The sequence below is a fragment of the Panicum virgatum genome, chromosome 3K, assembly GCF_016808335.1.
Source record: "Panicum virgatum strain AP13 chromosome 3K, P.virgatum_v5, whole genome shotgun sequence".
Lineage (NCBI taxonomy): Eukaryota > Viridiplantae > Streptophyta > Magnoliopsida > Poales > Poaceae > Panicum > Panicum virgatum.
The window spans coordinates 44,540,455-44,553,789 of NC_053138.1; the positions used below are offsets into that span (position 1 = coordinate 44,540,455).

Genomic DNA, 13,335 nt, shown 5'->3' on the forward strand with positions numbered 1-13,335 from the left:
ACACAAAGTATTATAAACAGTAGTGTCGCATCAACTAAGGGTGTTTGGATTCCAAAATTTGGGCTTCTCACCACGGATGTTTGCATGCCAATTAAGAGGACAAAATATGAGTCACCACGGATATTTGCATGCCAATTAAGCGGACAAAATATGAGTTAATTATTAAATTAATTATAAGTTTAAAATTAATTCACGAGATGAATCTATTAAACCTAATTAGATCTGCAAGCTCGGATATTCGGACGATGTTTAATATAGCTACTGCGCTACAGCGAGCCAGCAACCCTGGCCAAGCGAAAGCGTCCATGTTTGTCATCAACGGGGTTTCGACCTTGACCGTCAATTTTTCATCGGGTGGCAAACAACATATCGGGGAGAGAAGTTGCCCTAACTTTGTGCCCCGAGCCTCCTTACCGCAGTACCGCTGCTTCTCCCATCCGACCCGCCGCCGGCACCCCCTCCGCGCCCGCCGGCGAAGTCCTGCCACACCCCCGTTCTCCCCCCCCCCCCCCCGTCCTCACCATCTACCAGAGGCGACCAGTTCGGTGGGGATTGCGCGATGGATGGATACGGAGAGGCGGCCATGGAGGTGGAGGCCGAGGCCAGTCCGTGCGCGGGGCTCTCCTCTCCTGTGACGTCAGATTCCCCACCCCGAAACCCTGATGGAAGCGTGACCTCGAGGCGGCTCGGCCTCAAGAACAGCATCCAGACCAATTTCGGAGATGATTATGTCTTCGAAATTGCTTCTTGGTAAGAACCCTGTGCTCCCCCCTCCTTTTCGTTTTATGGTGTTAGAATGGATAAGGTGGGTTCATATGATCCAATGTGGCCCATTGAAGGTTGCAGATAGAAGTAAGACCTCCAATTTCGTCCTCTGATATATCAGTCCCTCCCTGGATTGCAACAGGGCGTTTCTGATCACTATTTTGTTATGTGGTCGTAACCACCCGCTCCTATTTTCATTAATGTCCTGTAGTGTAAAATTCTGTGCTTCCAGTACTTATGCTGTTATGCCTTTTGCTTCTTATTGGATAATCTGATAACAAGCCAGGAGATCTCAACACTCGCAGTTTCCTTGTCAACAAATGCGCTGAAGTTTTATTCTCCAGCAACTGGACAATATCTGGGGGAATGTAAAGGACATGAAGGAACCATTCATGAAATCTCCTTCTCAGTTCCATCATCACCACAAGTAATCTGTTCTTGTTCTTCTGATGGAACTATCAGAGCGTGGGATACAAGAAACTTTAAGCAGGTATTTCCTACTAGTACTTAGTGTCTGTTAGTATTCTTGTCAGTATTTCAATTATTTGTTAGCAAAATTACAAAGTTAAAAAATGAGGGCAAAGTCACAGGTGGCCTTCAAAAATCAAAATAGGGGCACAAACACAAAAGCCCCATCTTTTATATTGTATAGTAGTAAATACAGAGAAAATGGAAATAGTAGATATTTCTATTTTGTTGATCTCTTATGTTCAGAATTGTTGGAATAGTGCCATGTCGGTGGACTGCTGCTTAAAACAGTTAAGTGCCATGACTATTTGTTAGGTTGTACATAACTACATATGGACAGTATTGTCTGAATGTAATTTGTTTCTTTTGTTTGCTTTGTAACTTCTTATATACTCAACCAGGTCATGTTTTTGTTAAAAAAAAAACTCGACTGGCGGGGGGAGACCGCCCCCATGGCATTGCACTAAGAAGAAATCTCAGCCAAGCTGTCTAAGAAAACCCCGGACCCTGGCTTCACCCTCTCAGGCCGCACCATAACCTGAGCCGACCACGACCTACTGGGTTAGCGACCACTGCAACTACCCTCTGGTAGGAGGGCCCAAACCAATGACAGTTGCCACAGGCCAGCACACTACCACTATTTTTTTTTTTTGCTGTCACGAGATTTGGACCCTAGTTGTTGTCTTCCTCAACTGGGAAGCTTACCACCACACTACAAGAGTGTTGGCATGTTTTTAATATTAACATTTATGCACGTTCTAAGTTCAACCACTCACTGTTCTCTAAATATTTAACCAGATATCACTGCTAAGAGGAGGCGCATCACAAGAAATGTTTTCCTTCGCTTTTGGTGGATCAAGTGGTAACCTACTTGCTGCTGGCTCTAATGCCCAGGTAACTGAGTAATACATATTTACTGATTAGAGAATATTTTCTAGCTTAGGTTTTTCTTATATTTACCATCCCATACCTGCACTTTTGTATGTTTCTATAAGAAAAATATGCAGAAACTTTTAACTTCTGAAACTCCTCTTTTTTAATATGAATTCCAAGTTCAATTACATTCGGTATCCAGGGTAACCATGATGAGAACTTTTGTCAAAATGTTAAATTATAGAAAGAAAAAGGGAAAATTGTACAGCCAACATATTTTTCTTCTACCAAAATTTTTAATTTGGATTTCAAATTTTAAAGGTTAAGACAACTCGCTGATGATTACATCTAGGAGACTTTTGTTTTGATTTTCTTATATTGATTGTACGAAAAAAGGCGCATATACGCACAAAATGATTCTTGTGTACTATATTTTAGTTGATCATATTTGTACATTTTTTGAACAAAATTTAGAAATTTATAGGGGCCTTAATAAGGATGGCAGCAAAAAAAAAAATTTCTTCTGTTTCCTTTGATGTCAATGAAAAACTCTTATCTTGAATTTTCGTAAGAGTTAATCACATGTCACTAATATGTTTCCATTAATATTGGTGACCCCTATGTATAAAACCTTGTAATGGATCTCTGTTTTATCTCAACAGGTCTAATCTATATCTATGTGGAGTTTGTTTAAAATTCTTCTTACGTGCAATCTAAGTTAGGCTTTTGGGGTTCTCACACCAAGCTGCACATTTTTACTGTGAGAATCCCATATTTCCAGTTTTACTAACATTATTTTATTTGAAAATAATGTTTGTTGCTCACCTTATATGTTATTAAAGATGATAAGCTTCGGGTATCTTCTGCTTATAAACATATCCGAGCAACATGGTAGTTTGAAGTATGCATGTTAGTTTGTATGGTGATCTGCATGTTAGTTGACATGGAGGCATTGTTATTTGGTTAGCTGTACTGGATCTCATTCTAATCACTTCATTGTAGGTTCTATTGTGGGATTGGAGAAATTCAAAACAAGTTGCATGCTTAGAGGAAAGCCACATGGATGATGTGACACAAGTATGTTTACACTATGTTGGCTAACTTTATTTGCATTTTTCATTGTGAAATATTTGTAAAACTTTCTCTCAAACCAAAGAACTATATCATAGTGTATCAACTTGTTTTAAATAATGCAGTTTCCTCAAGAATTTTGTTTCTTGTCCTAAGAACTGTTGGTATTATGATACTAATAATTAATGTAAAGCTGCGCTGAATCTTTTCTTCGTAGAGCATGGCACATTTTTGACGAAAGCTTAGTTCCAGGCTAATCATTCATACTAATATTTAACAAATAATATTAGTACTGTTATTAAATTATCTTGTTTCGTTCTGTTTCTTTGGAAATCTTGCGTGTTCTTTGCGGTGTTGTTATTGAATGATTGTTTTTTTAGAAAGAGTTGATCAGTTGAGAACTGACACGATCTGGTTTTCTTAAATGCATTCTGGATGTTACTAGAATGTATAAGATTTTAAAATCCTATAGGATACTTTGTGCTGTTTCAGTAAGTCGTTGACTGTGTTGCTGTCCCGAACAATATGGTACTGTTGATGGCAGAGGTCGACTGACTAGTTGGACATGTGTGAAATTATATTTTATCTTGTTTAATCCCTCACCTTTCCTTTGTTTCAGAAAATACCACTTGACTTCCAAACCTTTTGTTCACTTTTTACCGTCCAACAATGTAAACCAGAGTTAGTTACTATCCCTTAGACAGTTTTTCTCACACATGAAATAGTTTGATGACGTGGAATGACAGTTAATATCACATACTTAGGTCAGCAAATAAAAAAGACGATTGCCCTCCTTCAAATTTCTTTTAATAACCACTATTTTGCCACTGGGGATCAATGTTTTTAAATCGCCTAATCGTCTGATCGAACAATGGGTGGACCAGACGACTAATCGTGATTAGTCGTCGACTAGGGTCGATTAGTCGGGTCTGATCGACCCTAGTCGTCCACTAGTTGTCCAGGACATTTAGGATCCATATATATATATATACTTATATTATTGTATAGTATAGGAGTTAAGTACTGAAGTACTAGCAAGGTGCGGTGGCAGTTTTGCTATAGCCTTCTCAGCATATGCTGCAGAATCTGGAGCAGTTGAGGAAGAAGAACCAACAACACCAGTGGAGGCAACCACTGAAGGACGGTCGGCAGCGTCACCACTCCCACCAGCACTGGGTGCATCTGGTTTGAGCATTATAACCTCCACCATAGCGCGCCTCAGCTCCCCTTCTGCTCAAGACGCAAACGAATCACAGGATGCAATGGTACTTGGCAGCAAATCGGCACACTGGAATAGAGGAGGGAAGGGAGGGAAGAAGGGATTGCTCACCACTATCAGAGGACGACGAAGCCATCTTCTCTGGAGCTCGCCGGACCCGTCACCCGTGCTCGCGCTCGCGCGCCGGCAGGAGGAGGTCGCGGGTCGGGGCAGCTCACCGGAGGGAACGGAGGAAAGAAGGGAGCTCGCCGGAGGGAAAGAAGAGAAGGAGGTCGCCGGTTGGGGCAGCTCAGCTCGCTCGCGGCGCCGACAGGCCGTGGCGGCGGCGGCAATGGAGGGAGCGGCGGCCGCCGACACAGGCGCGGCTCGGTCGGGGCGGAATGGTGGCTGCCTGGCTGGGAGCCTCTCCAGTCTTGCTTCTTAAGTTCTAACCCTAGTGGGCTTTGGGCCTCTCATTTTCTCACCAGCCCACAAGCAATCCAGCCCAGTTACACAAACCTAATCGAGAACACCCCTAGTCGGACGATTAATCGCCTCTAATCGCCGATTAGTCGGTCGATCAGGCTTCCTGATCGAGTCGTGGACCCTAATCGAGCACGCTGGACCGATAAGGTCGATTAATCACGATTAGTCGCTCGATTTGAAAACATTGCTGGGGATCTCTTCACCTTACCCACCATTGGAGGATCGGAAGTTCTACTGACAGCACATCTTAAGGAAAGAAGGGTAAAAGGAAAAGGGTTTCCTCTTTACTACTAGCTGATTCAGTGGCCACGTCATTCATGGGCATAATACCAGAATGGTTTAGGGAATGGATTTGGGGTTGAGCTGGTTTAGATTGTTCGAGTAGGATTCAGACAGTTGAAGTTGAGGGTGGTATCGTTGCTTATTTTTACAATGTGAGGTCATATAATCTTGTATGTTCTCCCACTGCATAGAAATTCATAGTTGCTTTGGCTCCTTTAGAACCAGATTCTTCATCAATGTGCAATTCTGTACATTTCCGGTTTTTTGCATTGGCTCAATTCATCTCTGGCACAGGGTTCAACTTCTGGACTGAATAATTATTTATCCATGTTCTGATTTATTACTTTTTGTTGGACAGGTCAAATTTGCACCAAATCAACAGAGCAAACTCATTTCTACTGCAATGGATGGATTATTATGTGTTTTTGACACTGATGGCGACATTGATGAGGACAATCATCTGCTATCTGTATGTCATAGACTCGTATCGTTCCTGTTGACTCTTTAATAACTTACCAAAAAGTTATGGGGTGTTCAATCTGCTGTACTTGTTAGTGACCTACTGACCTATTCCATAGAGTTAGAACGCCCCACCTAGCCAACCCGACCATAAAACCCAGGTGTTATAGTGGGAGGGGTGGGGGCTTTTATTCTCAGTCCAACATTCCCCCTACTGCGTGTGAGCCAGGCGAGCCGCGGGGCTGTGCCACCTGTTCGGTCTCAGCACTTCGGTCTCAGCGAACGCAGCCAGGGAAATCGCGCAGCGGAAATGCGTGGCCGGGAGGGATCGAACCCAGGACCTCGGCTCTGATACCAAGTTAGAACGCCCCACCTAGCCAACCCGACCATAAAACCCAGGTGTTATAGTGGGAGGGGTGGGGGATTTTATCCTCAGTCCAACACATAGAGCTTCAAGTTATGTTCATTTTACTCCCTCTATTCATTTTTGATAGCTATATTTCAAAAACTTAAATGCTCAAAAATGATAGCTATATTTACTATTAGCATGAGTTGTGACAATAAATAGCACTAGTTACAAAGAGTTTCTAGTTAAAACATTGGAGGACCAACAAAAAAGTCTGTGACATTTATTAGATTGATAAGCACACTTGTAGTGCCCTTGGTCATTGTGCCATATGAAAATATATCTATCAAAACTGAATGGAGGGAGTAGTTCTTTATAGCAGTGTTAACATGCTGGTGAACTTGTATAGTAGTCCTGCTATTGTTAAGCTACATAATCCTATATAGCTGGTGTACTTATTTTGTTGGTTGACAACATCCTATTACTCATGTTCTGTACAAGGTTATGTTCTTAGATTTTCTTTACTTGTTCTGACAGTTTTTTCCACAATTTGTATCGATTTCTGATGTTTGCTATCTGATAACTGATCTCCCCATAGGTTATGAATGCAGAAACATCTGTTGCGAAAGTGGGGTTTTTTGGAAATATGTATCAGAAGCTTTGGTGTTTGACCCATATTGAGACAATAAGGTACCTTCTTTGGATCTTTGTGCATGTTTACATTATTGCGACAGTTTTATCTCTCACCCCATTTGGCAGAGCTCCAGGTCTCAGCCCCACGTTAGATCTGTAGTTTGTAAAATAAAGTCTTTTAAATAATTATTTTTGGCCTAAAATGGAAACAAAATGGTTCCCGCAAACACTTGGCGCACCACCAGCTCTAGCTCTGAATTCTTGGAGCTTTGAATATCCAGACAAAAAGACCATCTACTAATACACTTGTTAGAAACATTAGTTTGGATCTTTCTGCCCTTTTTACCACAATAATTAGGAAGCATCCCTATCTGTTTAGATGTTCAAATAACCAAAGTACAAAAGCTTGGACAATTATGTTTTGCAGCGTTTGGGACTGGAATGACGGGTCTAGAGAGTTGAATATTGAAGATGCTCGCTCCTTGGCCACTGATAAGTGGAACCTTGACCATGTGAGTATCCAGTAGAACCAGTACTGCATGCATTTTTTTGTACATTTATGTTATTCAGCCTTTTATGGAGCTTTGATGTATGCTGATGATGTAGATTTATTATGAAAGAATTGTCAGTAGTGAGATACTATCAACTTTCGGTGCTACTTTTTCTCTCGATTCTTTTGGTTGTGGTGTCATGAAAAAGGCATTCAAACTTAGTTTGATTCTTGAGAGATGAGTCCGGCTGTACCTGTCCAGTAGGTTGTATTAGTCCTTTAGATATCTAGCGAAACTATCTTGTCTTATCCATCAACTATTGTTTCTCTTTATTTTTCGTATAACCCATACAAATTGCTATTTTGTTTCATCCATCAAAGATCATGGTTGCCTATGACTCATTTCCCGTGGGCATAGTTTGCACCAAGGAAAAGCTTGTTTGCGTATTTACTTTTGAAAATGCTAGCAAAGACGAATTAATCTTTCATCTCACCTTCTATTATTTCTTGTATATTTGGCAGCTTTTCCTCAATTTCTATTTTTTCTTTGTATATGGCAGGTTGACTACTTTGTTGATTGTCATTACTCTCTGCCTGATGACCGGCTATGGTTGATTGGCGGCACAAGCGCAGGGACTCTAGGTTACTTCCCTGTAAGAAATGATCTTGCAGGAGCAATAGGTCCCGCTGAAGCTATCCTTGAAGGAGGCCATACAGGGGTTGTTAGGACCGTGTACCCTGCCGCAGGAACCCATTGGAGCCTTGGGCAAAATAGGGGCATCTTTGGATGGACAGGAGGTGAGGATGGCCGTTTGTGCTGCTGGCGCTCCGACGAAATTGCAGAGACAAACAAGTCTTGGATCTCGAGTTCTTTAGTCTCGAAGCTGCAAAAGAAAACCAAAATCCGACATCAGCCATACTAGCCGCCAAGAACAAATCTATGTGTAACCTTTGCCATTGAAAAGAGCAAGTCCTGTGTGCGCGCTGTGTGAGCATGCAACTTAATGCTTAAGTTACTAGGTCTTGATCAACATATGTGGTATATCCCCGTAGAACATTGTAACTGTTTTTTTTACACTAATGATTGAGAATGCTACCGTAGTTCACGGTTATCAAATCTATTCAAGTTCATGAAAACTAGAGTACTGAAGCTTCCCATCTTGGTAACATTACCTGAAGTCTGAATTGAACAAATGATGATGTGTCCATTTTTAAAAAAAGATTATGTGTCCATTTGGGCCACCTCGCGATTGGCACGCGGACGCAGCATGTGCATACAAGATTCCGAACTTGTAACATTATCTGAAGTCTGAATTAAACAAATGATGATGTGTCCATTTGGGCGACCTCAGCGACGCGCGCGGACGCAGTATGTGCATACGAGATACCTTTGAACAGTACTCCGTAGCCACTATCAACTTCGACCGCCAAGCACGGAGGCCATGCTCCTGTACCGATCCGCGCCTACTCGAACGTCCATGGTCGCAGCGCTCCCACCTAGTAGACGCAGCGCTCCCACCTAGTAGATGCAGTGTTCAAGACTGCGCAACCTGAGGGGGTCCCACCTAGTCTAGGGCATAGGCGGACCCCTAGTGGGTGCCAGCTTGTCGGTGTCGGTAGGGGAGGAGGTAGAGGCTAGGGACGAGGTAGATCTGGTGACCCGGGGACGAGGTAGAGCATAGAGTGGTGGCAGTGGAGGAGGCAGAGGATGGGGGCGGCGGAGGAGAAAGCTGGGGGCGGGCGGCGGCAGAGGAGGAAGTAGGGGTGTGTTTGCGGCGGCGGAGGAGGATGCAGGGGCGGGCACGGAGGAGGAGGAGGAGCAGTGGCCTGCATAGCAGAGGCAATGGCGCAGGTGGAAGGGAGGGCGGCCTGGGCGGAGGCAATGGTGGGTGGAGGCAGAGGTGGGGAGGAATCGAATGTATAAGGTGGTAGGAAGGTTGATATATGGTCTGAGCTGGTTTGATGGGCTATCTATTCAGCTTTAGCCCCACTGGTCTTTAGTTTTTTTCCTTTTAGAGATACAATTAATGTGTATTGCAAGCGTACAGCAACGCCTAGCAAACCGCCTTGAAACACCTAGGCTCGCCTAGGCTCCAGGAGATGGGTCACTGCCTAGAAATCATCTAGCGCCTTTTTGAACATTGAGTAGATGCGTGCGAAGCAACTTCCTCAATGTGATGCACCCGGCGAGGATGTTGGACACCCGCAACCCCCTACACCAATGTCTGGGACAAGGCCGGCAGGGGGCTTGCGGCACTGGTCTGGTGGCCGGTGGGCGATAGAGTCGTTTACTGCACAAGGCGTCACGTCCGTGGAGGGCGGTGGCGTTTGCTGCCACCTAAAAGGAATCAGTGCTTGTTGCCTAAGAGAGGGAAGGGATGAATTAGGCAAATATAAAAATCTTAACCTATAGCTCAAGCTAATTATTCACAAAATATAAACTAGATCATGCTATCTAGATGTGCATCTATGATTCAAGTAATGTGAAACACACATCCCAAAATAAGTTTTGCAACCTGTCGCTAATCCTATCAAGATATTACACTAAGAATGTAAAGGCACAGAAGTTACAAGTAAGAGTTGCGGAAACATAAAGAAAGTATGAGAAGAAGCAAACTCCTGACATGAGAATTTATCCTTTGGTATCGGTAGGCACTAAGCCATCCCAGTCTATATTGTTGAAGCACTCACTAAGAGCATTGCTTCCCGGCCACCAAGTTTCTTCTGGAACAATCTTGACTTGCCACAAAGGCTTAGCCACTAAGGCTCATGTCAAGTTCACCGGTCAACTTGATGTCGCTTTGACTAACTAAGGAGCTTCTCCACCGTCCCCTGCACAATGGTTGTTGACGCGCGCTCCACACCAAGCTGGACGGTCGAAGACTTGTCGACCAGTCTCTAAAACTCTAAGAGGCCGACTCACCAAGATACAAGCTCGAGGTTCACTCAAGAACCACACATAAGGCACAACACCTTGCTATCTCTCATTCTCTCTAGAGCTATCCTTGCACTAACATTCTTTAAGAAAGTGCTAAGGGCTATGGATGTGATCAAATGGCACTCTTATGGCTTGGAGGTGTACTTCAGGGTGTGTATGACTTCTCTCAACTCTAGCAACCTTTAAATGACCTGGGGTGGCACTTATAAAGGCTAAAGGGTAGCACATAACCGTTTCTAGCCGTCCTGCCAAAAAGCATAAAGTGTCGGTTAAATGGCTCGTAGGTGTCAGTTTAACCGGTCACACTCAGCCTGCTACTAGCCGTTGAACTTGAACTGGCAGTTGAACCCAACTTCCCCCATCTACTAATGTCATTGCACCCATGCTTGCAATGACACCCATTGGTTCAACCGGTCCTGAAGGCTTTGTCCCTCGACCTTAGTTGCTGCTTGACATGCTCTCAGATCAATGCCAACACCATTGCACCGACACTTATTGGACCATCGGTTCAACCGGTGCATTTGTGATTTCTTTACTAAATCGCCGTCTCAACTCAGCAATGCACCGACACCTATTGTCGGTTGATCCTGTGATTCAGTGTTTCTCAGCACTCTATCGTAGTTGCAACTCCTGAATGCACCGACCCGTTGATTCCTAATACTGTCGGTTTAACCGGTCCATTAATCTCAAATTAACCTTATCCAAATCATCTCGGCTAAATTGGATATCTCAAATATATGATTTGGACACCTTGATAGCGATTTGGACACCTTGACTATGGATTGGACTTCCTCTATGGAACCTAGAAATCCTATAGACTAGAGCTCACAAAACCATTAACCCCATTAACTATGTTGTCACACAATCATCAAAATAACAATCTATGGTTCAATAGAGCCATATTTCTTAGATCACCCCCTGCCCAGCCAGTCACCACAACGATCGCGCCGGCCACCGAGTCTGCTGGTTGTGCCGTGCGCTGCGTTGAGCCACATGTCAAGGAGCAGTATCATGAACTCTTGATGGAGTCCTTGATGAAAGAAGCACAAGAGAACAAAACAAACTGAGCAGTATCATCTGTACTTCAATACATATGGGGTCACTGAGCATTTGCACAAAGAAAGCAAAAAATGTTGCAATTTAATAGTTCAAATGTTGTTTGGATATGGCCTTTTCCATGTTTGAGGGTTTTTCAAGCTTCTTTAGTTCAGCTTTGGTCTCCATTTTTCTTTTCCCAAGAATAAGGATTACAATAGTTTGCTACAATGTACAGCTTTAGAATGGGTTTGTGAATCACGTTGTTCTTAAGCTTTATTTTTACCTTATCTCTATGGAATACCTTTATCTCAATAGATTGACACTTGATTTTACTTCTTCATTTCACATAGTTTCTATATCATTCTATGCAATTCCTTGCAGTGGGTCACCAGGAACATGCAACTAGATCGGCATCTTCACGGAGGCAATGGACAAGCTTAAGCCCGAGTTGACGTATGCATAAACAATCACTGCTGAGGACGGAGATATCTTGATGATGCAACCAATGGATGAGGTGGCTGACTGCCAATAATATGCAAACTTAGACATCCCATGCTCTTTTACAATTGCACTTTAGTTACCATTGCTTTTGCTACCTTTACTGCCCATGATTTATTTTGTGGTCAATACTATTGCACCTGTTGGAATTTGGGCTAGGCGCATATAAATATTTCACAATTCCATAGTAAATCTCAAAGGCCCATATGAGCATGAGGAAGCACAAACCTTTAGTCCCACCTTACTTGTGGAAGGTGAGAATGACTAACTTAAATAGTAAAACTATTTTTGCTTCTCTAAGCTATATGTGTGGGAGAGAAAGGAAGCACCACATGCTCACTCGCCTCGTCGGGCTCAGGCCACGCGGCCATCGTGATCTTCTCCATCCCGAGCATATTGTTATTTGTTTCATTTCTTAATCATGTTTTATGATATCATGATCCTGTTGCATCTTCCTACTAGTATGATAGAGTTGTTCATGCTAGATCTATTCATGTTCATGATTTATTTATTTCAAAATTTAATCATGCAATTGTCTAATTATTCAACAGCACCTATGTCCAATTGTACTTTTGCTGGAGGTACATTCAAAATTGCAAATTTAGAAGATATGTGCTCACTTCTTCATTGATATATGATGAGGACATCACTGCATCGGATACATACACATTGAAGTCCAAATTGTCTTCAAGTTAGAATTCATTTTCTTCTCGGATTCCTGAAACATTTTGCACCAAATACGACGCCATGGACACATATGGATTCCGTTTCGGGAGATCTTTATATGGTTGGAAAGCTATAAGTTTCTATGTAAAAAAGAAGTGTACAATTTTCAATTTCCAAATTTTTCACACTTCTCTTATTGCATTAAAATTAATTTTTTAAGCTCCCGCAGTAAAATAAAAGGAGCTAGTGATTCTTAGCATGGCACCTGCCTTTGCCACCGATGCAAGGCGTGTATTTACAGCAATGCGACAACCTACAAGACATCCCCAGCTTTCCATTTATTTATTTATATTATTGCGATGACTCGTTCCATTTATTTTTAGTAAAAACAAAGAGACAAAGATTGATTATTCTATACCTGACACACACACACACACACACACACACACACACACACACACACACAAACGCATCACTTAAAGAAAATTCAGCTTGGTTTGTTGGAGTCCATTAGTCCAACGATGTGTTTTGAGCCGCGTGAAGTGAGTGGTTCCCGGCCGGCTTCCGGCCGCTGCCATCGATTGGTTTACACTGCACAGCATCGCCTCCGGTGATCGCCATTTTTTTTATTTTTGAAGAAATTCCGGTGATCGCCTTGGCAGAATGATGGTGGGACAGTCCGGAACACCTTGACAAAGAATAGAGAAAGCGAGACAAGTTTTTTCTGTCGATTTGGAAGAGGTGTGTAAGCGTAAGGGACACCTCATCGCTCTTCTGTGGGTGCAGGTCAGGAATGGGCAGTTGCCGGATTTGCTTTAGGGTAATAGTCTCTTTTTTTTCGTTTCTTTTCTTTTCTTTTCTTTTCTTTTCTTTTCGAGGATCATCGTTGGTTGCTTGAAGTCGGCACTGCCAAGCTTGTATTTGGTGTTGCCGTGGGCCGGTCGCCGCTTCCCTCCCGGAGCATCCAAGTTTTGGATTTGCTACGAGCTTCTCCTGTTGATGCCACGCAGCAGGCATCGTCCTTTTGTGAACACGCCCATTCCCATGCGCGTGGGACCACCTCTGCCCACCAAATCTTGTCTTCTGTCTCATCCCACATCTCCTCTCCTGCTAGTCGAGAGTTT

General features: G+C 43.1%; 1 protein-coding gene across 2 annotated transcripts; it reads left to right on the plus strand.

The window, feature by feature from the left end:
* The first annotated feature begins 362 nt into the window (after nt 1-362).
* Nucleotides 363-8,221, plus strand: LOC120699286 (WD repeat-containing protein GTS1-like). Of its 2 annotated transcripts, none has more exons than XM_039983241.1 (8): nt 363-750; nt 1,048-1,255; nt 2,032-2,127; nt 3,109-3,183; nt 5,502-5,612; nt 6,547-6,638; nt 7,009-7,093; nt 7,632-8,221. In XM_039983241.1, exons 1-8 carry the CDS (start codon nt 560-562, stop codon nt 7,992-7,994), a joined length of 1,221 nt encoding a protein of 406 aa, XP_039839175.1. In that variant the 5' UTR covers nt 363-559; the 3' UTR covers nt 7,995-8,221. The 2 variants fall into 2 exon arrangements, with proteins under 2 accessions (XP_039839175.1, XP_039839176.1); XM_039983242.1 differs by having other exon boundaries at nt 519-750; nt 1,071-1,255.
* The last annotated feature ends 5,114 nt before the right edge of the window (nt 8,222-13,335 follow it).